Below are 23239 nucleotides of genomic sequence, written 5' to 3'. Positions count from 1 at the left end.
CAAATCTCCCTATTAAAGAAAACAAAATTATGTTACTTAGTTTCTACTAAGCAATGTCCTGGGTGTTTTTCATGTTCTGCTTCATTTAATTAAAAAGAAAATGTATGAGGAAGGTGTTATCAAGATTCCCATTTTATACATGAGGAACCTAAGGTGCAGAGTCATTAATGAAGTTACTTTTTAGTGAAAGAGATGCTTTTTGATGAGCGTATTTCTCTATAATTAGTAAACTTTCTGGGAAAGGGCATTGTGGATCTACAGTGTTGGGCAAAAATACTTGATTTCAATTTTATATTAAAAATAAATCAATATTAAGTATGTTATGAGACCTACTAAGCAATGTCCTATGTATTTTACATGGTCTACTTCATTGAACTAAACAAAAAATGATGAAGATGGTATTACCAACATTCCCATTTTATAGATGAGGAAACTGAGGCATAGAGGCATTAATTAAGTTAGTAGTAAGTTAAAGAGATGCTTTTTGGTGAGCGTATTTATTGACACTTAATAAAATTGTCAAGAAAGGTCACTGACTATCTAGATTGTGAGTAAAATCTCGATTTCAATTCTCACTATGAAAAAAAAAACAAAATTAAGTATGTTAGTTAGATCTAGGAAGCAATGGTCTGGGAGTTTTATGTGCTTTACACAATTTAATTAAAGAGAAAATCAATGAGGAATGCTTCAGCAGCATTCCCATTTTATAGCTGTGGAAACTGAGGCACTGAGGCATTAATGAAGTTACTGGTAAGAGAAAGAGATATTTTTTGGTGAGCCTATTTATCTGTACTTAGTAAACATTGTGGGTAGGGCATTGTTTATCTAGATTTTTGTGGAAAACACTGGGTTTCAACTCTCTCTTCTTAAAAAAACCCACAAAATTCAATTATGTTACTTTGATCTACTAAGCAATGTCCTGGGTGTTTTACATGCTCTGCTTCATTCAACTAAAAAAAAAAAAAAATCTAAGAGGAAGGTGTTATCAACATTCCCATTTTATACACGAGGAAAGTGAAGCACAGAGGTATTAGTCAATTTATTAGTAAGTGAAAGAGATACTTTTTGCTGAGCGTATTCACTATACTTAGTAAACTTTGTGGGAAAGGGCATTGTCTAGATTGTTGGGGGAAAAACTCGATTTCAATTCTATTAAAAAAAACAGATTAAGCATTTTACTTAGATCTAGTAAGCAATGTCCTGGGTGTTTACAGGGTCTACTTCATTTAATTAAACAAAAATCTATGAAGAATGTGTTATCAACATTCCCATTTTATAGATGAAAAAACTGAGGCTAGAGGCATTAATGAAGTTACTAGTAAGTGAAAGAGATGTTTTTTGGTGAGCATATTCATGTATACTTAGTAAACCATGTAGGAAAGGGCACTGTCTACCTAGATTGATGGGGAAAAGACCTCGATTTCAATTCTACCTATAAAATAAAAAACAAAATTAAGTATGTTACTTAGATCTACTCAGCAATGTCCTGAGTGTTTACATGCTCTGCTTCATTTAATTGAAAATAAACTCTACAAGCACGGTGTTTTCAGCATTCCCATTTTATAGATGAGGAAACTGAGGCTAGAGGCATTAATGAATTACTAGTAAGTGAAACAGATGCTTTTTGGTGAGTGTTTATCTATACACAGTAAACTTCGTGGGAAAGGGCATTCTCTATCTAGATTGTTGGGGAAAAATACTCAATTTCAATTCTATATTTAAAAAAGGTTAAAAATAACTATGTTACTAGATCTACTAAGAAATGTCCTGTGGGTTTTACAGGTACTACTTCATTTAATTAAAAAAAATCTACCAGGCAGGTGTTATCAACATTCTCATTTTATAGATGAGGAATCTGAGACACAGAGGCATTAATAAAGTTGCTATTTAGTGAAAAAGACGCTTTCTGGTGAGCATATTTATCTATACTTAGTAAACTTTGTTGGAAAGGGCATGGTCTAGATTGTGGAAAAAAACTCAATTTCAATTCTATTTAAAAAAGGACAAATTTAAGTACATTACTTAGATCTACTAAGCGATGAATGGGTGTTTTACAATCTCTGCTTCATTTAATTAAAAAGAAAATCTATGAGGAAGGTCTTATCAACATTCCCATCTTACAGATGAGGAAACTGAGTCAAGCAAGAGCCACTAATGAAGTTACTATGAACTGAAAGAGATGCTTTTTGGTGAGCGTATTTATCGACAGTAAAATTTGTGGGAATGAGCACTGACTATCTAGATTGTGAGCAAAAGAAATCTCGATTTGAATTCTCTCCTTTAAAAAAAACACACACACAAAATTAAGTATGTTATTTAGCTCTACAAAGCAATATCCTGGGTGTTTTACATGGTTTGCTAATTAAATTAAAAAGAAAACCTATAAGGACGTTATCAAGATTCCCATTTTACAGATGAGGAAGCTGAGGGATGGAGGCAGTAATGAAGCTACCAAAGTGACTGAGATGCTTTTTGGTGAGTGTACTTATCGATAGGACACTTTGTGAGAAAGGGCACTGCCTGTGAAGATTCTTGGGGAAAAAACTCGACTTAAATTCTATCTATTAAAGAAAATTAAGTATGTCATGTAAATGGAGCAAGCAATGTCCTGGGTGTTTTGCATGCTCTATTTCATTTAATTAAAAATATGATGAAGGTGTTATCAACATTCCCAATTTTATAGACGAGGAAACTCATTTATAGATGAGGGATAGAGGCATTAATAAAGATACTAGTAAGTGAAAGAGATGCTTTTAGGTGAGCATGTACATGTGTACTTAGTAAACTTTGTGGGAAAGGGCACTGGCTATCTAGATTGATGGGGAAAACAGTTGATTTCAATTCAACCTATTAAAAAATGTAAATATATTACTCAGATCTACTAAGAAATGTCCCAGGTATTTTACATGCTCTGCTTCATTTAATTAAAAAAAAAAAACAAACCTAGAAGTAAGGTGTTATCAACATTCCCATTTGATAGATGAGGAAACTGAGGCTAGAGGCATTAATATGTTACTAATAAGTAAAAGGCTTCCCTGATAGCTCAGTTGGTAAAGAATCTGTCTGCAGTGCAGGAGACCTGGGTTTGATCCCTGGGTTGGGAAGATTCCCTGGAGAAGGGAAAGGCTACCCACTCCAGTATTCTGGGCTAGAGAATTCATAAGTAAAAGAGATCCTTTTTGGTAAGCATTTTTATCAACACTTAGTAAAATCCGATGGAAAGTTCATTTACTACCTAGATTGTGAGCAAAATAAATCTCGATTTCAATTCTATTAAAGAAAAACAAAATGAAGTATGTTAACTTAGATCTATGAAGCAATGTCCTGGGAGTTTTAAATGCTTTGCCTAATTTCATTAAAAAGAAAATCAACGAGGAAGGTGTTATCAACATTCACATTTTATAGATGAGGAAACTGAGGCACTGAGGCATAAATGAAGTTACTAGTAAGTGAAAGAGATGAGTTTTGGTGAGCCTATTTACCAATAAAGGTAAACCTTGTGGGAAAGGGCATCTATCTAGATTGTTGGGCAAAAAAAAGTTGACTTCAATTCTATTAAAAAAGAACAAAATTAAGTATGTTACTTGGTTCTACTAAGCAAAGTCCTTAGTATTTTACATTCTGTGTTTCATTTAATTTAAAAGAAAATCTATGAGAAAGCTGTTTTCAAGATTCCCATATTATATATGAGGAAACTGAGGTACAGAGTCATTAGTGATGTCACTGGATACTGAGATGCTTTTTGGTGAGTGTTTATCTATACTTAGTAAACTTTGTGGGAAAGGGCATTCTCTACCTAGATTGTTGGGGAAAAATACTTGATTTCAATTCTATATTAAAACAGATAAAATTATTTACTAGATCTACTAAGCAATGTCATGTGGGTTTTACATACACTGCTTCAATTAGTTGAAAAAAATCTACCAGGAAAGTGTTATCAATATTCCCATTTTATAAATTAGGAAACTGAGGCACAGAGGCATTAATGATGTGAATGAGATGCTTTTTGAGAGCGTATGCATTGAAATTTTGCAAACTGTGGGAAAGGGCATTGACTATCTAGATTTTAATTCTATTAAAAAATAAGAATGTTACTTAGATCTATTAAGCAATGTCCTGGGTGTTTACATGCTCTATTTTATTTAATTAAAAAGAAAATATACGAGGAATGTGTTATCATAATTCCCATTTTACAGATGAGGAAGCTGAGACATAGAGGCATTAATGAAGTTACTAATAAGTGAAAGAGAAGATTTTTCATGATAGTATTCATCTACACTTAGTAAAGACTGTGGGAAAGGGCACTGTCTATCTAGATTGATAGGAGAAAAACTAGATTTCATTTCTGTTAAAAAAAGATACTTAAATATGTTACTTAAGTCTACTAAGCAATGTCCTGGGTATTTTACATCTCTGCTTCATTTAACTGAAAAAAAAATCTACCAGTAAGGTGTTATCAACATTCCCATTTTATAGAGGAGGAAACTGAGGCTAGAGGCATTAATGAAGTTGCTAGTATGTGGAAGAGAAACTTTTTAGGAGCATATATATATACATTTAGTAAAATTCATGGGAATGGGCATTGACTATCTATATTGTGAGCAAAATTAACCTCTATTTCAATTCTCTCTATTAAAAAGAAACAAAATTAAGTATGTTAGTTAGATCTACTAAGCAATGTCCTGGGTGTTTTACATTCCCATTTTATAGATGAGGAAACTTAGGCAGAGAGGTATTAATGAAGTTACTAGTAAGTGAAAGAAATACTTTTTGGTGAGTGTCTTTATCCATACTTAGGAAACTTTGTGGGAAACAGCGTTGTCTATATAGATTTCTGGGGAAAGAAAACTCGATTTCAATTCTATATATTTAAAAAAAAGTGTGGTTACTTAGATGTACTAAGCATTGTCCTGAGTGTTTTACATGCTCTTCTGCATTTAATTAAACAAAAATCTATGAGGAATGTGTTATCAACACTCCCATTTTATAGATGAGTAAACAGAGGCTAGAGACATTAATGAAGTTACGAGTAAGTGAAAGAGATGCTTTTTGGTGAGCATATTAATGTATACTTAGTAACCTTTTGGGAAAGGATATTTCCCTTTCCTACTTAGAGTGATGGGGGAAAAAAATCTCGATATCAATTCTATCTGTTAAAGAACAAAAAAGAAAAGTTAACTATGTCACTTAGATCTACTAAGCAATGTTCTGGGTGTTTTACATGCTCTGCTTCATTTAAATAAAAAAAAAATCTTTGAGGAAGGTGTTATCAACATTCCCAATTTATAGATGAGGAAACTGAGGCACAGAGGTATTAATGAAGTTACTGGAATGTGAAGAGATGCTTTTTTTATAGCATATTTATCTAAAATTAGTAAACTTTGTGGGAAAGGGCATAGTCTAGATTTTTTGGAAAAAATAAACTTGATTTCAATTATCTCTATTTAAAAAAATAACATAAGTATGTTACTTCGATCTACTAAGCAATGTCCTGGGTGTTTTACATACTCTGCTTCATTTAATTAAAAAGAAAATCTGTGAGGAAAGTCTTATCAACATTCCCATTTTATTTTTTTTTCTAATTTTATTTTATTTTTAAACTTTACATAATTGTATTAGTTTTGCCAAATACATTCCCATTTTATAGATGAGGAAACTGAGGCACAGTGGCATTAACGGATTACTAGTAAATGAAAGAGATGCTTTTTGGTGAGCATATTTATCTACACTCGGTTAACTATTAGGGTAAGGGCATTGTCTATGTAGATTTTTGAGGAAAAAATACTCAATTTCAGTTCTATTAAAAAATAATTAAATATGTAACTTAGATCTATTAAGCAATGTCCTGGGTATTTTACTTGCTCTGCTTCATTTAATTAAAAAGAAAATCTATGAGGAAGGTGTTATTAACATTCTCATTTTACAGATGAGGAAACTGAGGCACAGAGGCATTAATGAAGTTACTAGTAAGTGAAAGAGATAAGTTTTGGTGAGAATATTTATGTATACTTGTAAACATTGTGGGAAAGGCATTGTCTACCTAGATTGTTTGGGGGAAAAACTGCAATTTCATTCTCCCTATTTAAAAAAGATAAAATTAAGTATCTTACTTAGATCTGCTAAGAAATGTCCTCGGTTTTTTACATGTTCTGCTTCATTTAATTAAAAAGAAATTCTACAAGGAAGTTATCATCAACATTCCCATTTATTAGATGAGGAAACTGAGGCAAAGAGGCATTAATGACATTACTACTAAGTTTACAAGATTCTCTTTGGTAAGCATATTTATCTAAGTAAACTTTGTGGGAAAGGGCATTGTCCATCTAGCTTGTTGGGGCAACAAAACTTGATTTCAATTCTATTTTAAGAAAAAAACAATATTATGTATGTTACTTAGATCTATTAAGCAATGTCTTGGGTGTTTTACATGGTCTGTTCCATTTAATTAAAAAGAAAATCTATGAGGAAGTTGTTGTCAACATTCCATTTTACAGATGAGGAAACTGAGGCATAGAGGCATTAATGAAGTTACCAGTAATTGAAAGAGATCCTTTTTGGTGAGCGTGTTTATCTATACCTCGTAAAACTTGTGGCAAAGGGCATTGCCTTTGGGGAAAAAACTCCATTTCAATTCTCTCTATTAAAAACAACAACAACAACAACAACTAAGTTTCTGAATTTTCCAAAATCAAAATTTGTCTTACTCTGTTTTTTCCCTATATTTTAAAGTATTTGCACTTTTTTTGTCATGCAGGCAAAATAAGCACATTCATTCTATAGCTTTCAGCATGTTATTCCTCCACCATAATTGTAGCCCTAGAAAGGAGGGTAATTTGGACTAGCATAAAGGAGGCAGAAGAAAGCCCTGAACTCACTGTTCCTCAATTTTTGTGCAGAGAGCAAGTGAAGTAGGCACTTTGTCCTCTTGAATAGTTCCATTCTTAAGCTTTTGATCACAGAATTGGGTTCAGTATTCTCTCTCTCCTAATTCTGTATTAATAACCATTCTGGTCAACTTTCTATAGGTGGGCTCTATAGTATGTCATGGCAAAGAGATTTATAGACTTAACTTATTTCATCTGTAGAGTTTGGATACTAACTGCATCCTGTGAAGGTGGGAGGAATTACTACTAATTTCATGGCAAAAGAAAGCAACATCGATACCATTAACTGATCATATTTAGTATGAGAGCCAGAAATCTCTACTCCCCAACTCTTTCAATGCAACAGCCTGTTTGACCCCAAGCACAATGTATTCTTGTGAGTTTCTATTGCCTCTTATATACAAACTGCTGACTGTGGAGAAACTTGATCAAAACATCAAATATTACCAGAGAAGCCAAGTTTGTGCCCTTCACAACCATTGATGAAGTACCTTAACCTCGCCTCCTCTTATGCCTTGCATATGGTCATCTGTCTTCCTGACTACGACTTCATAAGGCTTATTTGTAAATTCAAGCAAATGTGCTTCTGACTGGCACTGATACATCACTGATGCCAAAATATCAGAGAGGATGAAGTATAAGGACCTTTTTTTGGATTCAGATGGAAAATACTACAGATTTATGGGTAAGTGATGACAATAGTCATTCCATAATATCTTCATATAATCAGTATGTTCCCATGCCTCCCTTCACTGAATTTTATGACCTCAAAACTTATTCAAAGAAATTATTTTTTTGCTGACCCAAAAGGTATTGTGGGGAGAAGTGGGGATGGGGCTAGTTGCATGAACCCAGCTCTGACTTTTCACTTGCTGGATTTCCACTGCTTTTCAATGACCACTTACAGAGCCATAATTCACAGAATGACTATTGATGTCCCATTGACATTGATGTGATTTCCCCTAGTGGATTGGGGGCAGCACAGCCTACAGGCATTAGTGTCTAAAGGTTATGTACAATGGACACTAGAGGAAAATGAAATAGCGGAAAGGAATCTGCATGGCAAACAGAAGCAGTAAATAGTTTCAGTGAAAGATCTTAGTTGGGTTACGCAGCAACTGCAGGGGGATTAAAAAAAAAAAAAAAAGGCCCGGTAACTCTTACAGACTCAGCAAGAGTTGAGAGTGAAATGGTTTCCTATTGTGAAATATAATACTTTTTTATTTCAACCACAGAAAGCCATTTAAAAATCATCTTGTGTGTTACAGTTGTTATGTGACATCTTTCAGCTGAATGCCTATTTATGAATTCCTACTCTACCCTCCTGAGGTGGTCCAGGATACAGCACAGATGGAGTAAGTGGAGGAAGAGATTTTAACCAATTTGTCCAAAGTCACATAATGTTCAACTCATGACAGAAGTCAGAACAAAGTTAATGTTTGCCATTAATATCGCCTCATCCTGAACCCCTCAACCTACCGTGCTGTGCTTAGTCGCTCAGTCATGTCCGACTCTTTGTAACCCAATGCATGGACTGTAGCCTGTCAGGCTCCTCTGTCCCTGGGGATTCTCCAGACAAGAATCCTGGAATGGGTTGCCATGCCCTCCTCCAGGGGATCGCCCCAACCCAGGGAATCAAACCCAGGTGTCCTGCACTGCAGGTGGTTTCTTTACCATCTGAGCCACCAGAGAAGCCCTCAACCTACTGTACTAGCATTTAACCTGGTATTTCTGTCTTTTCAAAGTCTCATGGTAAATCATTTCAGTAGATACTCTCACCAATCCACACATCTTAGTTGACGTAACCATTGCAATGGATGGCCTGGTAAATCTAATTTAATTGGTGATTTAATAAGAAAAAAACATGGTGGGTTTACTTAGTAGTGAAAGTGAAAGTTTCTCAGTTCAGTTCAGTTCAGTCACTCAGTCGTGTCTGACTCTTTGCGATCCCATGAACTGCAGCACTCCAGGCCTCCCTGTCCATCACCAACTCCCAGAGTTTACTCAAACTCATGTCCATTGACTCAGTGATGCCATCCAACCATCTTATCCTCTGTTGTCCCCTTCTCCTCCTGCCCTCAATCTTTCCCAGCATCAGGGTCTTTTCCAATGAGTCAGCTCATCACATGAGGTGGCCAAAGTAATGGAGTTTCAGCTTCAGCATCAGTCCATCCGGTGAACACCCAGGACGCATCTCCTTTAGGATGGACTGGTTGGATCTCCTTGCAGTCCAAGGGACTCTCAAGAGTCTTCTCCAACACTACAGTTCAAAAGCATCAATTCTTTGGCGCTCAGCTTTCTTTATAGTCTAACTTTCACATTCATACATGACCACTGGAAAAACCATAGCCTTGACTAGACGAACCTTTGTTGGCAAAGTAATGTCTCTGCTTTTGAATATGCTGTCTAGTTTGGTCATAACTTTCCTTCCAAGGAGTAAGCATCTCTTAATTTCCTGGCTGCAATCAGTATCTGCAGTGATTTTGGAGCCCAAAAAATAAAGTCAGCCACTGCTCCCACTGTTTCCTCATCTATTTGACATGAAGTGATGGGACCGGATGCCATGGTCTCAGTTTTCTGAATGTTGAGCTTAGAGCCAACTTTTTCACTCTCCTCTTTCACTTTCATCAAGAGGCTCTTTAGTTTTTCTTCACTTTCTGCCATAAGGGTGGTGTAATCTGTATATCTGAGGTTATTGATATTTCTCTCAACAATCTTGATTCCAGCTTGTGTTTCCTCCAGCCCAGTGTTTTTCATGATGTACTCTGCATATAAGTTAAATAAGCAGGGTGACAATATACAGCCTTGATATACTCCTTTTCCTATTTGGAACCAGTCTGTTGTTCCATGTCCACTTCCAACTGTTGCTTCCTGACCTGCATACAGGTTTCTCAAGAGGCAGGTCAGGTGGTCTGGTATTCCCATCTCATTCAGAATTTTCCACAGTTTATTGTTCCACACTGTCAAAGGCTTTGGCATAGTCAATAAAGCAGAAATAGATGTTTTTCTGGAACTCTCTTGCTTTTTCGATGATCCAGCCGATGTTGGCAATTTGATCTCTGGTTCCTCTGCCTTTTCTAAAACCAGCTTGAACATCTGGAAGTTCACGGTTCATGTATTGCTGAAGTCTGGCTTGGAGAATTTTAAGCATCACTTTACTAGCATGTGAGATGAGTGCAATTGTTTGGTAGTTTGAGCATTCTTTGGCATTGCCTTTCTTTGGGATTGGAATGAAAATGGACCTTTTCCAGTCCTGTGGCCATGCTGAGTTTTCCAAATTTGCTGGCATATTGAGTCCAGCACTTTCGCAGCATCATCTTTCCAGATTTGAAATAGCTCAACTGGAATTCCATCACCTCCACTAGCTTTGTTCGTAGTGATGCTTTCTAAGGCCCACTTGACATCACTTTGCAGGATGTCTGGCTCTAGGTGAGTGATCACACCATTGTGATTATCTGGGTCATGAAGATCTTTTTTGTACAGTCTTCTGTGTATTCTTGCCACCTCTTCTTAATATCTTCTGCTTCTGTTAGGTCCATACCATTTCCTTCCTTTATTGAGCCCATCTTTGCATGAAATGTTGCTTGGTATCTCTAATTTTCTTGAAGAGATCTCTAGTCTTTCCCATTCTATTGTTTTTCTCTGTATCTGCATTAATCACTGAGGAAAGCTTTTTTATCTCTCCTTGCTATTCTTTCGAATTCTGCATTCAAATGGGTATATCTTTCCTTTTCTCCTTTGCTTTTCACTTCCCTTCTTTTCACAGCTATTTGTAAGGCTTCCTCAGACAGCCATTTTACTTTTTTGAATTTCTTTTTTTGGGGGGATGGTGTTTATTCCTGTCTCCTGTACAATGTCATGAACCTCCATCCATAGTTCACCAGATATTCTGTCTATCAGATCTAGTCCCTTAAATCTATTTCTCACTTCCACTGTATGGTCATAAGGGATTTGATTTAGGTCATACCTGAACGGTCTAGTGGTTTTCTCTACTTTCTTCAATTTCAGTCTGAATTTGACAGTAAGAAGTTTGTGATAATGAGCCACAGTCAGCTCCTGGTCTTGTTTTTTTGACTGTATAGAGCTTTTCCATCTTTGGCTGCAAAGAATATAATCAATCTGATTTCGGTGTTGGTCATCTGGTGATGTCCATGTGTAGAGTCTTCTCTTGTGTTGTTGGAAGAGGGTGTTTGCTATGACCAGTGCATTTTCTTAGCAAAACTCTATTAGCCTTTGCCCTGCTTCATTCTGTACTCCAAGGCCAAATTTGCCTGTTACTCCAGGTGTTTCTTGACTTCCTACTTTTGCATTACAGTCCCCTGTAATGAAAAGGACATCTTTTTTGGGTGTTAGTTCACTTGTGTCCAACTCTTTGTGACCCCAGGGGCTATAGCCTGACAAACTCCTCTGTCCATGGAAGTCTCCCGGCAAGAATACTGGAGCTGGTTGCCATTCCCTTCTCTAGGGGACCTTCCTGATCTAGCGATCGAACCTGGGTCTCCTGCATTGCAGGCTGATTCTTTACTGTCTGAGCCATCAGGGAAGCCCAAGTAGTAAGTGAGCTGCAAAGTTTATTGCAGTGCTAGGAGAGCAGCAAGGCCTGGCACTCAAAAGCTTGTCCTCTAGAGTCAGTCTGCTCTGGCTTAAAGCTCAGGATATCCCCTTCTTAGTGATGTGACCTCTTAATTTCCGTGTGACCTATATGTGATCTCTTACATTGGCTATGCCTCAGTTGTCTCATTTATAAAACAGATTTAATCTGATAACTATCCTTAATGACTGTTGTGAGGATGCAATGAGCTAATACAAGTACAGTGCTTAGTGTAATTTTTTTTTTCAGTAACTTTTATGCACAGAGTTGCTATGTGCCAGGCAGTGTTTGTGGAGCTGGGATACAGCCATGAATAAAACAGTTAACTCTGAGAAACAGTGAATGTTAACAGTGAGTAGTAATTATAAAGATGATGCTTTTGAACTGTGGTGTTAGAAAAGATTCTTGAGAGTCCCTTGGACTGCCAGGAGATCCAACCAGGCCATCCTAAAGGAGATCAGTCTTGGGTATTCACTGGAAGGACTGATGCTGAGGCTGAAACTCCAATACTTTGGCCACCTTATGCGAAGAATTGACTCATTGGAAAAGATCCTGATGCTGGGAGGGATTGAGGGCAGGAGGAGAAGGGGATGACAGAGGATGAGATGGCTGGATGGCATCACCGACTCAATGCACATGAGTCTGGGTGAACTCCCGGAGTTGGTGATGGACAGGGAGGCCTGGCGTGCTGCGATTCATGGGGTCTCAAAGAGTCGGACACGACTGAGCGACTGAACTGAACTGAATGGTAACAACAGCAATAATAATATTTAACATTTATGACATACTTATATGGCTCAGCTGGTAAAGAGTCTGCCTGCAATGCAGGAGACTTGGGTTTGATCCCTGGGTTGGAAAGATTGCCTAGAGAGGGGAAAGGCTTTCCGCTCCAGTATTCTGGCCTGGAGAATTCCATGGACTGTATAGTCAATGGGGTTGCAGAGTCGGACACAACTGAGCAACTTTCACTTCACTATGTTTTAGGCAGTCTTCCAAGTTCTTTAGATATATTAACTCCTTTAATTAGATGACAACCCTATGTTACAGGTAGTGTTTTAGGACAATTTTACAGATGAGAAAATGGAGGCCTTAAAAGGGTAAATAATTTGCCAAAGATAATGTGCGTAAGAAGTGGCAGAGGTCTGAATATCCTTGTTCATGACCATTGTACTGTATTGCCTTGTTGTCATATTAAATATATTAATATATGCCACTGTTTACCCTATGAAAATGGCAGTCCTTGAAATAACTGAAACATTTCATTTTCACATCTGAAATGAATGTATAATCTAATTAAACAAGGCTCAGAATGTATAATACAATTTTTATATAAGTGGGCATGTAAAAAATTTAAATAGAAACATAGGTTTGGACAGAGTATAAATCTATTAATAAAGAACTTGGATTTGTTTATTCCAAATGTAGAGTCTTATGTCTAAAATATCATCTCTTTGTACAGTAAAAGCTAAAAGAAGATAACCTATAAGATAAAAATTGGTCTCATAATTGAACAAGGACATTTTAAAGGGCCTCTAATGTATTTAAACTTGTCAAATTATTCCTTGATTTGAATGATACCATATTAAAATCCTGTTTATATTACAGTACTTTCTCATCTCAGACCTCCATTCCTTCCGCATCATTCCTCATTAAACGTTATTACAATCTAAATAAATGTTCATACTGAGTTGTCCTAAATTGTCTGAGATAAAGGATGTATTTTTGATCTTATAGGTTAATATTATCCACATCTAATAGAAGCATTGTTCAATATATTCAGATTGTACAATGAAAATAGAAAAGAGGTAATCATGAACATCAATATAGGCTGTGATCTTATATTGCTGACATTATCAGTGACTCCCCTACAAAATATATTTGCTTACTTACTATCCTTTGTTCTATGACTCATAAAAACTGGTCATGAGAACTTTCTTATTGTTCACATTTTTAATAAACCAGACTCAACAAAACTTACTTTTTTATAATTAGAAGAAACTCTAAATTCCTTTTTTATCTATCTCTCAGAATCATATTCAATATATCTTTCTGGATAATTCCCCTTCAATTAGGAAATCAGGCTAAACTTGAAAGGAAGATATGAGTGACATACTTAGAAAGAATTTTTTTTCTACCATCATATGTTAGTCTTCTAGGAATACTGCTTCCACAAAATACATATTTCTTAAGTTAATTTACATTTTAGACCACAAAAGCACTCAAACAAGGAAATTAATGTTCAGTCAAATTAAAATGTCATCCAGAAAAATCAATATGACTTGCTATTGAGAAAGGGTGACTTGGGGGCTTCCCAAGTGGCTCAGTGATAAAGAATATGCCTGCAATGCAGGAGACACGGGTTCGAACTCTAATTTGGGAAGACCCCCTGGAGAAGAAAATGGCAACCCACTCTAGTATTCTTGCCTGGGGAAATCCCAGGGACAGAGGAGCCTGGCGGGCTTCAGTCCGTGGAGTTGCAAAGAGTCAGACACGACTTAGTCATTGAGCATGTGAGTGCACGCACGCACACACGCGCGCACACACACACACACACACAAAGGGTGACTTTAATCAAGATGCCTCAAGAAGAAGAATATTTTTCTTAAAGGTAGAAAGTGTGCCTCACTACTATTTTCTCCTTTATCATTGCAAACACAGTAACCACACAATTTTGCCGCCATTTACCGAGTGAAAATAAGAAGACATTTTTTTAGTCCCAGTGTAAAATTCCACATCCTTGGAAAGAAATTATGCCCTAGATTTTCCAATAGCTTCCAAATAACTACTACTTTAATGAAATTGCTACCTGAAAATTCAGTAGCAGTATTATTTTTTAACTATAATTTAAGAAGCTACTGTAGATTGGTACTTATGACTTCTAATGAGAAAACCATAACAACCTTCTAATTGAAGGGAAAATGGTTAACTACAGTAATTGCAATCAATAAGACTGTGTTAGTAGTATAAATATTTCTTCTCAAAGAGCAGTTCTTACCCTCCTCAGCAGTATTTAAGGTTAGGAAGTACCAAAAAAACCGAATTAGAAATCTATTTGTTATTTGTAATACTAAGCCTTAGTTCAAATTTGTAGGTCAGAGAGTATAGAAAGAAACCCCTCACTCCCAACTCCAGCACAAGCAAAACCAGATTTTGATGAAGAAGAAAAGTGAAGCATGGCAAAAAGGGCTTACCAATCACATAGGCTAGTAACAAGGCCAGAGTCACTGTGATTGCAGTGGCACTCAAGGCTGTGCACTTCCAATTGCAGCACCTGTAGGGTTTGCTGAAGGTAAAGGCAGGTCTGGAAAAGGTGCTTCGAGGAAGTGGCCTGGGAGGAGGCGAGTACACAGTATTGGATGTCAGTGGGTAGTTCTGACTGGCTGCACTAAAGATGGCCGAGGAACCAGATCCATGCTTGAATAGGAAATGCCTGCAGAAAAGAAACAAAAATTTGGGCTATCAAAACCAAAGCCACTTGCTACAGAAACATAAACCCCATTAAACAATCATGCTACAATAGAGCAAAAGGGAACTAGGAAGAACTCAACAAAATTTTCATACACCTAACACTTAACTCCACAATGCCCATGGTGGTCTTCTTTTTGTCTTCCTATTTTAGATTTTTAAGAGGAAGAAAGAGATCTTCTGTTCCTGAATTTTTGACTAATGAGGTTCTCAATCTCTGAGCATTACCCTTCCACATTTGGTGGCATTCACTATACCGTTCCCTTTCATTTAATATAATACGCAAGAACAGGAGGAGAAGTATCATCAGGCATTTTGATAATATGAATGGCCCAGAGGCCAGTATTTAGAGACTAGCTTTCACAGACACATTTTCACCTAATATTTTATTACAAAAATTGCCAAACATACAGCTAAAGCAAAGAATTTTTATAACAAACATACATCTACTCCAGAGAATATCAAGTGATGAAATTCAGTAAATCTGGACTAGGTCCTAAGCAAGTATATTTTAATAAAACATCCTAGGTAAGTTTAATGTGTATCTCCAGTTGAGCAGCACTGGTCTTAAAAATACTAGATTTAAATTTTAAAAGACGATTATCAAATAAATATTTTTAAAAATAAAAAAACAAAACCACACATATACTTGTGAACTAGATTCTATACTTAACATATGATTATATTCACTTTATCACATTTTTATCCATCTCACCATTCCTGTCTTAATCCATCTTTTTAAAAAACATCTCATTTTTTATTTCATTTGTAAGCATTTCAAAATAAGCTGCATACATCAGTACACTTCTCTTGACATATTTTAATTTTTATATTATTATCTAGAGTTCAATAAGTTCTTACAGATTTTTAATGTAAAATTTATACACAATGAGTTTGAGTTTTTTAGATTCCACATATGAGTGATATCCTACAGTATTTCTTTCTCTGATTTATCTCACAGCATAAGATCCTTGAGGTCCGTACATGAACTGGTAAAAACAAAGAGCAGAGTATTGGTTACCAAGGGCTGGTAAGTGGGGATGGGGGGATGTTTAAGGCTACAAACTTGCAACTAGCAGAGAAACAAGTCTTGGAGATCTAGTGCACAGTATTGTTATAGACAATAATAATGTAAAAAAAAAATAAAAGATGCTAAGGTGGTAGATCTTAATTATTCCCAATACAAAAAGTAAGAATAATTATGTGATAGAGATGTTAGCTAATACTACAGATGACAATGGTATTGCAATATAAAAATATCAATTCAATATGGTGTACACAAACTTATACACTGTTATAAGTAAATATATTTCAATTTAAAAACTATACACAATTAAATGCACAAATTTGCAGTGTAACTTTTCTGTGACCTAACAAATGCAATCACCTGTGCAACCCAAAGCCCTGTGAAGATACAGAACATTTCTGTCACCCCAGGAAGTGTCCTGTCTTTCTAAGTAAATCTCTGTCTCTAATCCCCAGAGGCAACTGCTAGTTTGCATTTTTTTTTCCTACCCTGCATTAATTTTACCTGTCCCAGAACTTCATACTGCTGTCATGTTTGATTTACTAAAGGATGTTTATTGACAGCTCATGACTATTGTAATATGGATATTTCATAAACAGTAGTGATACATTCACATGGAAGCAGTTGGCATGAAAATGATTTTGCGTAATACTTTACCCTTACCAAGTGCTAAGTACCATGCATTGTGTTAAACACTCATTCTCTCAGTTAATATTCACTCATATGGAATAGGCTATATTATTATCTTCATGGTGTATTTAAGAAATGGAGGCCTAAAGAGGTTAAGTAACTTGCTTAAATCCACCTAGTAAAAGAATAACAAAGCCATAATAGGATCCCTGGCCATTCCAGCTCCAAAGTCCTCAATCTACTACTCTACTCTTCAGCCTAGGGCAGTAAAACACACTGCTAACTAGAAAACATTCTGTTGCCACGTGTTAATGTAATACTTCACAAGACCCTTCTACTGAACAAAGAGACAACATCACCTTGTACATGTCACATAATGCTCATCATTAGGAATATTTGAAAACTGATTTCTAGCTTCCATTTTTAAAGAATGAAAGCACGTACGTTTAAATGAAAAAATAACTGTCCACATGTCAGTTAATGAAACTGTCCACATTAGAATTTTGCTTTAGTTTATGAGGATAAATGGTATTTAAAGGGCAGGATTGCTGAGGGGAGTGGAGATTCACAAGACTTTCTGGAAGATAATTGGCTTTCTATAACAAAAGGCTTAAAAGATGCATATTCTTTGTCCAAAAATTATGCCTACAGGAATTTCTCCTTAGGAAATGATGTGTATGACAATGTATATTGCAGTGTTATTTATAACAGCACAAGATAAACACTCGGATGTTCATTAATATTATTTTATAAATACAGAGAATACTATATAACCATTACAAATTTAATTGTAAAAGAATATTCACTAGAAAAAGTGTTTACAGATCATCAAGTAAAATCATGTAGCTTTCAAAACAAGGTGGGCAATACAATTTTTAAAATAAAAGAGATGCTCATGGAAAAATAATAATTTGTGTTACCCTTGGATAGTAGGCTTATTTCTTTAAAATTTTCTGCCTTGAGCTTATATTTTTTCTTGTAACTAGTATCGAAAAGATAGGGAGTGGGATGGGTGGAAAGAATGCAGTGACTAACACCAACCACAGGCACAGTTGGTTCTATTTATGTGCATGATTTATTGAGTGCCTAGAAATGTCAGGTACCAAATTAGGTACTTTATATGCAATATTTTGATCCTAATATGTGTGTGGGGTTGATATTATTATTGTAATCTTACAGATGATGAAACAGAGACCAAAAGAGGTTTAATAGGAGCAAAGTGGTATGATAACAGCAAAATGATATGATGATAAGGGTCTTATCATAATGAGGTAACATTCATTAAGTGCTTATTTGTGCCAGGCATTATTCTAATTAATTCATAAAGCATTATATAATTTAAGCTTCACAACAACCCCATTAGAGTAAGCATTTACATTTACAGATGAGAAAACCAACACACAGAGAGGTTAAGTAGTTTGTTCACAGTCCAACACCTAGTAACTGGTAAAGCGGACTTTCAAGCCCAAGAAGTCTGGCTCTAGAGCCATTGATCCTAACTACGACATTATAGCACAGCACACCAGGGTTCTGCAGTTAGTGGACACAAGAAAATTTGAACCCAGGCCTTGTACATCACAGAAGAAGCATGCTCTGTGTTCATTTGGTCATGTGGATGATACTGAATTGAGCCACACTTTTACCCTGTTGCCTTTGGTACCCGAGGGAAAAACATGAGAATGATGGCTATAGAATCAGTTAGAAAGGATCTCAGAAATCATCTAGCAGCTCAACATGCTCATTCTGCAGATATAAATGGAGGCCCAGAGAATAAAAGTGGATTACTTAAAAGAAACATCAGCAGCTAATGGCATGAATGAATTGGGGACTTGTAAAATAGTATATTTCCATTGCCCTGTGCTACCTGCCAACCAGTCTTCATGGAATCACCACAGAGTTCTAATTTGGATTAACTGACCCAAGCTAACCAAACACAATCTGTTCAAACAGTACTACATAATACATATCTATTTTTTTCTGTAGGTCACATGTTCTCACAGTAAGTTTTAAAGACCATCTTAATTGTTTTGAATGAATGGGGGACCATTAGAGAGAAGCTAGTGTTCGGTCATCAGGACTGTAAAGGAATTATTGCTGCTTTTAAAAGCACTGAATGTATCCCTAGAATGGAAAAACAGTACGTAGCAGAAATAAGATTAAATACATTTTATTGAAAAAGTGACTCATAGCATTAGGTTTCTTTCATTTGATTGTACTTCCTCATTAGTCCCTGAAATAATCACCTTCATGTCATAAGGAGGTAGATTTCTTCTTTGATGTCTTATCTCTCCCAGCCTATGTTTTCTGTGACCATCTAGCAGAGTGGAGAAGCCTCCCCATCTCCCTGTCACAACATGTAGTTACTCTGGAGGTGATAAAACATCACTTGCATATAATTGATAATATACAGCAACACTCAAATAAGCTCCTATGGAATAGAAGAGAAATCTAGCAGCATGGGGCTTTTTTATTCAATGTTTGGAGATAAAATCTTTGATCCTCTGCATATTTATGAAGAACAATTGAATTTTTGAGACAACATAAGTGGCCCCATATGTTGGATATTGATTTGGTTTGGTATATCATTAAGAGGTAGAAGAAAGACAAAGAAAGACAGAGAATTGTTGGCTATTATGATGGCAATTACAAGCAATAATCAATATTCCTGAGCACTGTAATTTCATCTTGATATATACCAAAGGATTTCCAAATGCAGTTTCATAAGTAAAATATTACAGCATAATGAATAAATTCAACAGTCGCAGCAGAGCAACATTTAAACTAATTCATATTTGAGTGGAATCCAAATCACAGTCCTTGGTGAGGGTAGATAATAAAATGAGTTCTGGTACTAAGGTTCCTGTTTTCTTATTAACAAGCTGAGATTAAGAGTCTCTGCTGAAAGTGATCTATACTTTGATGTGCATCATGAAAAACAGCAATGCAAATGCTATGTATTGTCAAAGGCTTTGCAGTCCATTGTTGGAAAGCAAAACTACTGCCTAATGTGTTTTCATAGTCCCTGAAAAAAGTAGGAGCATAAAGACAAATGCACAGTGCTAGACTTCAGCTATGTGCTCATAAAATCAGATCATCTGTCTAAGCACATTGCTTTTCCCAGGGGACCTGAGGATATACTAAAATGTTGCTATCAATTTCATACAATTGGGTTTTTTTCCACAGAGGAAATGATAAAAATGCAGTTCAAGAGTTTATGTGTAAGTAGTACTCTCCTTTGCATCTGTTTTAATATTCAACTTCAAATTTAAAAAGGAAAAGCAAGATATTGCCAAAAGGAAATGGGCATATAAGGAAATTGAAAAAAATATCTTTAAGACTGATGAGACTCAGTGGTGGTAAATGGGAATATAATAAATGCTCCTGTAAGGATTTTAAAGGGGGAAAATGTACTATCTCTTTTTAAACCCTACATACAACATAATTCTGAGGGTATCTGTTAGCACTAAATGATGTGATTTAATGTGGCACTTGAAATTCTATAGGAAATAAACAGAAATCTACAGCTTTCTAACAACAGATGCATAAATAACCAGTGAATTTCTCCTTTTACATCTTGTAAACATACTTAGGAGATGCGTTTCCAAACCTGCATTCACTTAGTTACAAGCATTAAACTCATTTTTTTACCCAGAAGAAGGAATTTAACTTACTGCCAGTTAAAAGCTGAGGTTGATTTTTAAAAAAATAATAAAGAGGAAGACTGCAATGAAAAGGTCTTGAGTCAAGTTATTAGGGCCAAATCACATTCAGATATGGTAGTGGAATTTAGATATTTACTCTTTTTAAAAATTATAAAATGCATTTTTTATTGTGATACAAAAACACAAAATACAAAATTTACTACCCTATACCATTTTAGAGTGTATAGTTCAGTAGTATTAAGTATATTCCCATTATGATGAAACAGATCTCCAAAACTACTTCATCTTGCGCATGTGAAACTCTAAACCCATTAAACAACTCCTCTTTCCCCAATCTCCTCAGCCTCTGGTAACCACCATTCTAATTTTTTTCCTCAAATTTGACTATTTTATATACTTCATGTAAGTAGAATCATTAAATATTTGTCTTTTTGTGACATTTCACTTAACATGATATTCTCTAGCTTTAACTATGTGACTGGATCTCCTTCCTTTTCAAGGCTGACTAATTGCATGTATATATCGCTATTTGTTTGGCCATTCATCCATTGATGAACACTTGGGTTGCTTCCACCTGTTGGTTACTGTGAATAATGCTGCTATGAACATGGGCATGCAAATATCTCTGAGATCCTGCTTTCTATTCTTTTGAATATATATCCCAAATTGAGAGTGCTGGATCATGTGCCAGCTCTATTTTAATTTTTACAGGAAATCTCCATACTGTTCTCCATAGTAGTTGTATCATTTTACATTCCCACCAACAGTGCAGAGTTCCATTTCTCCACATCCTTGCTAACACTTGTTATTTCTTGTCTTTCTGATGATAGCCATCCTAATGGGTATGAGGTGACACTTCATCATGGTATTGATTTGTATTTCTTTGATGACTGGTGATGTTGAGTGTCTTTTCATGTGCTTGTTGGCTGTTCTTCATATCCTATTTGGAGAAATGTGTATTCACACATATTTATTCTTATGCCTTCAAAAACATGAGAAAATAAAAGAAAATGGCATGCTGGGTCAGCCCCATTTTCTTCTCTGACAAGAATATTTCATGTTGTTTTGTGGCAAAGTGTGATTACTGGCAAGATACCAACCTCAACATCTCTAGTTTTTACATAATAGCCTATTCTTGATACTCCTTTTTAGGATAAATAGATCCAAACTCTGTTTGAGCCTAAATGGTATTATTAGCTTGGACAACCTCTTAGGGTAACATTTTTTTTTTATTAACAGCTATGTAAAAGTAGATTTCAATTTATTTGTTCTAGGGTCCTTTCTTTCAAATTTTAGGCCACCCTGTCCATATGTCCCATTCAAACCTTATATGCAAGGGTTCATAAAGAAGTCTATAGTCTCTCCATGTTTTCATAGTTTTTAACAGTTGTTGTTTTTTTTTTTTTTTTTTTTTAAATAGTGTCAGGATATCTATGGATTGGGCTTTCCTGGTGGCTCAGCGGTAAAGAATCCACCTACAATGCAGGAATCACAGGAAAGGCAGGTTCAATCCCTAGGTCAGGAAGATCCCCTGGAGGTGGGCATGGCAACTCACTCCAGTATTCTTGCCTGGAGAACCCCATGGACAGAGGAGCCTGGCAGGCTACAGTCCATAGGGTTGCAAAGAGTAGGACATGACTGAAGTGACTTAGCATGCACGCACGCATCTATTGGGTTGGCCACAAAGTTTGTTTGCATTTTAACAAACTTTGTGGCCAACGCAATATCTAAACCTTAATTTTTCTAAGTTTAAGCCTTGGTTCTATAATCTATTTTTTTAAAATTTGAGATGACTGGTTTATTATTTTACTTATTTATTGATTGATCTTCATTGTGGTGCAAGAGCTTCTGACTGCAATGGCTTCTCTTTCTGTAGAGCATGGACTCCAGGCCCATGGGCTTCAGTAGTTGCAGAACAACTACTGAACAGCCACAGCTCAACAGTTGTGGCACATGGCCTTAGTTTGCCCCATGTCACATGGAATCCTCCTGGACCAGGAACTGAACCATTTCCCCTGTGTTGCCAGGTGGATTCTTATCTACCATACCACCAGGGAAGTCCTATAATCTATTCTTAAATGGTAATATTCTATGATCTAGATCAGCATTCTTGTGATTTTCCAAGTGAGGTAGCTTGTTGCTAATGGGAGAGATCTTTAGAAATCTTTTTTTTTTTTTTTTTTGGTGGCTATTATTTCCTCTTGCCTGTTAATCAGAAGTAATATCTGCCCTACCTCATCAGTTGCCTCTGGACTGTATATTCGCTAAGGGCAGAGACCTAGTCTTAATTTTTACATTCCTGTCTCATACTTCAAAGGTACTCATTGAATACATATTGATTTGAAAGATGTTTTTGCTTCTTCTAAAAGGATCTTGATTCCCTGTACAGAAAGAATGAGGCTTGGGGACTCTAAAATAACTGTTTCACTTGTGAGAAAATAATCTCTTGCATTCCTGAATGTGAAAGGACAATTATCATTCACAGCAATTATTTCTAATTATTCATATTTTTATTAACAAATCTTTCCTTACTCAAATGTCTCAAACTGAGATGAGATGTGACTCAACTATTTCTTTGACTTGTTTCTTTTAGATTGTGAAAATAAAATGAAAGCTTATCACTGGAAAAAAGTTTAGCTTTGATTATACAGACCTTTGTCAGCAAAGTGATGTCTCTGCTTTTTAATACATTATCTAGGTTTGTCATATCTTTCCTTCCAAGGAGCAAGTGTCTTTTAATTTCATGGCTGCAGTCACTGTCCACAGTGATTTTGGAGCCCAAGAAAATAAAGTCTGTCACTGTTTCCACTTTTACCCCATCTATATTATCCACATGTCATAGTTGAGAAAGCTGAGTTTCAGCTGCTAAGTTTAAGTAAATTTCCAAAGTCATGCAACTGGTAAATGATAGAATTGGGAATCTACTTCAGTTTTTTTGATTACTGGAATACAATCTACATAGAATCATGCCTAACAAACA

The 23239-nt window shown here is 35.8% G+C and overlaps 1 protein-coding gene across 6 annotated transcripts in view; it reads right to left on the bottom strand.

The window, feature by feature from the left end:
• TENM1 (teneurin transmembrane protein 1) overlaps window positions 1-23239 on the bottom strand; it is a 908231-nt gene that overhangs the window by 369895 nt on the left and 515097 nt on the right. For all 6 annotated transcript variants that reach the window (XM_027535180.1, XM_027535182.1, XM_027535183.1 and 3 more), the window contains one exon: window positions 14667-14905. In XM_027535180.1, coding sequence (XP_027390981.1) covers window positions 14667-14905 — 239 coding nt within the window. The remainder of the gene's footprint in view (window positions 1-14666; window positions 14906-23239) is intronic.

The sequence above is a fragment of the Bos indicus x Bos taurus genome, chromosome X (genome assembly GCF_003369695.1).
Source record: "Bos indicus x Bos taurus breed Angus x Brahman F1 hybrid chromosome X, Bos_hybrid_MaternalHap_v2.0, whole genome shotgun sequence".
In the NCBI taxonomy this organism is placed as follows: domain Eukaryota; kingdom Metazoa; phylum Chordata; class Mammalia; order Artiodactyla; family Bovidae; genus Bos; species Bos indicus x Bos taurus.
The sequence above is the reverse complement of the archived record's forward strand: the minus strand, read 5'-3'. Positions and strand labels throughout refer to the sequence as shown.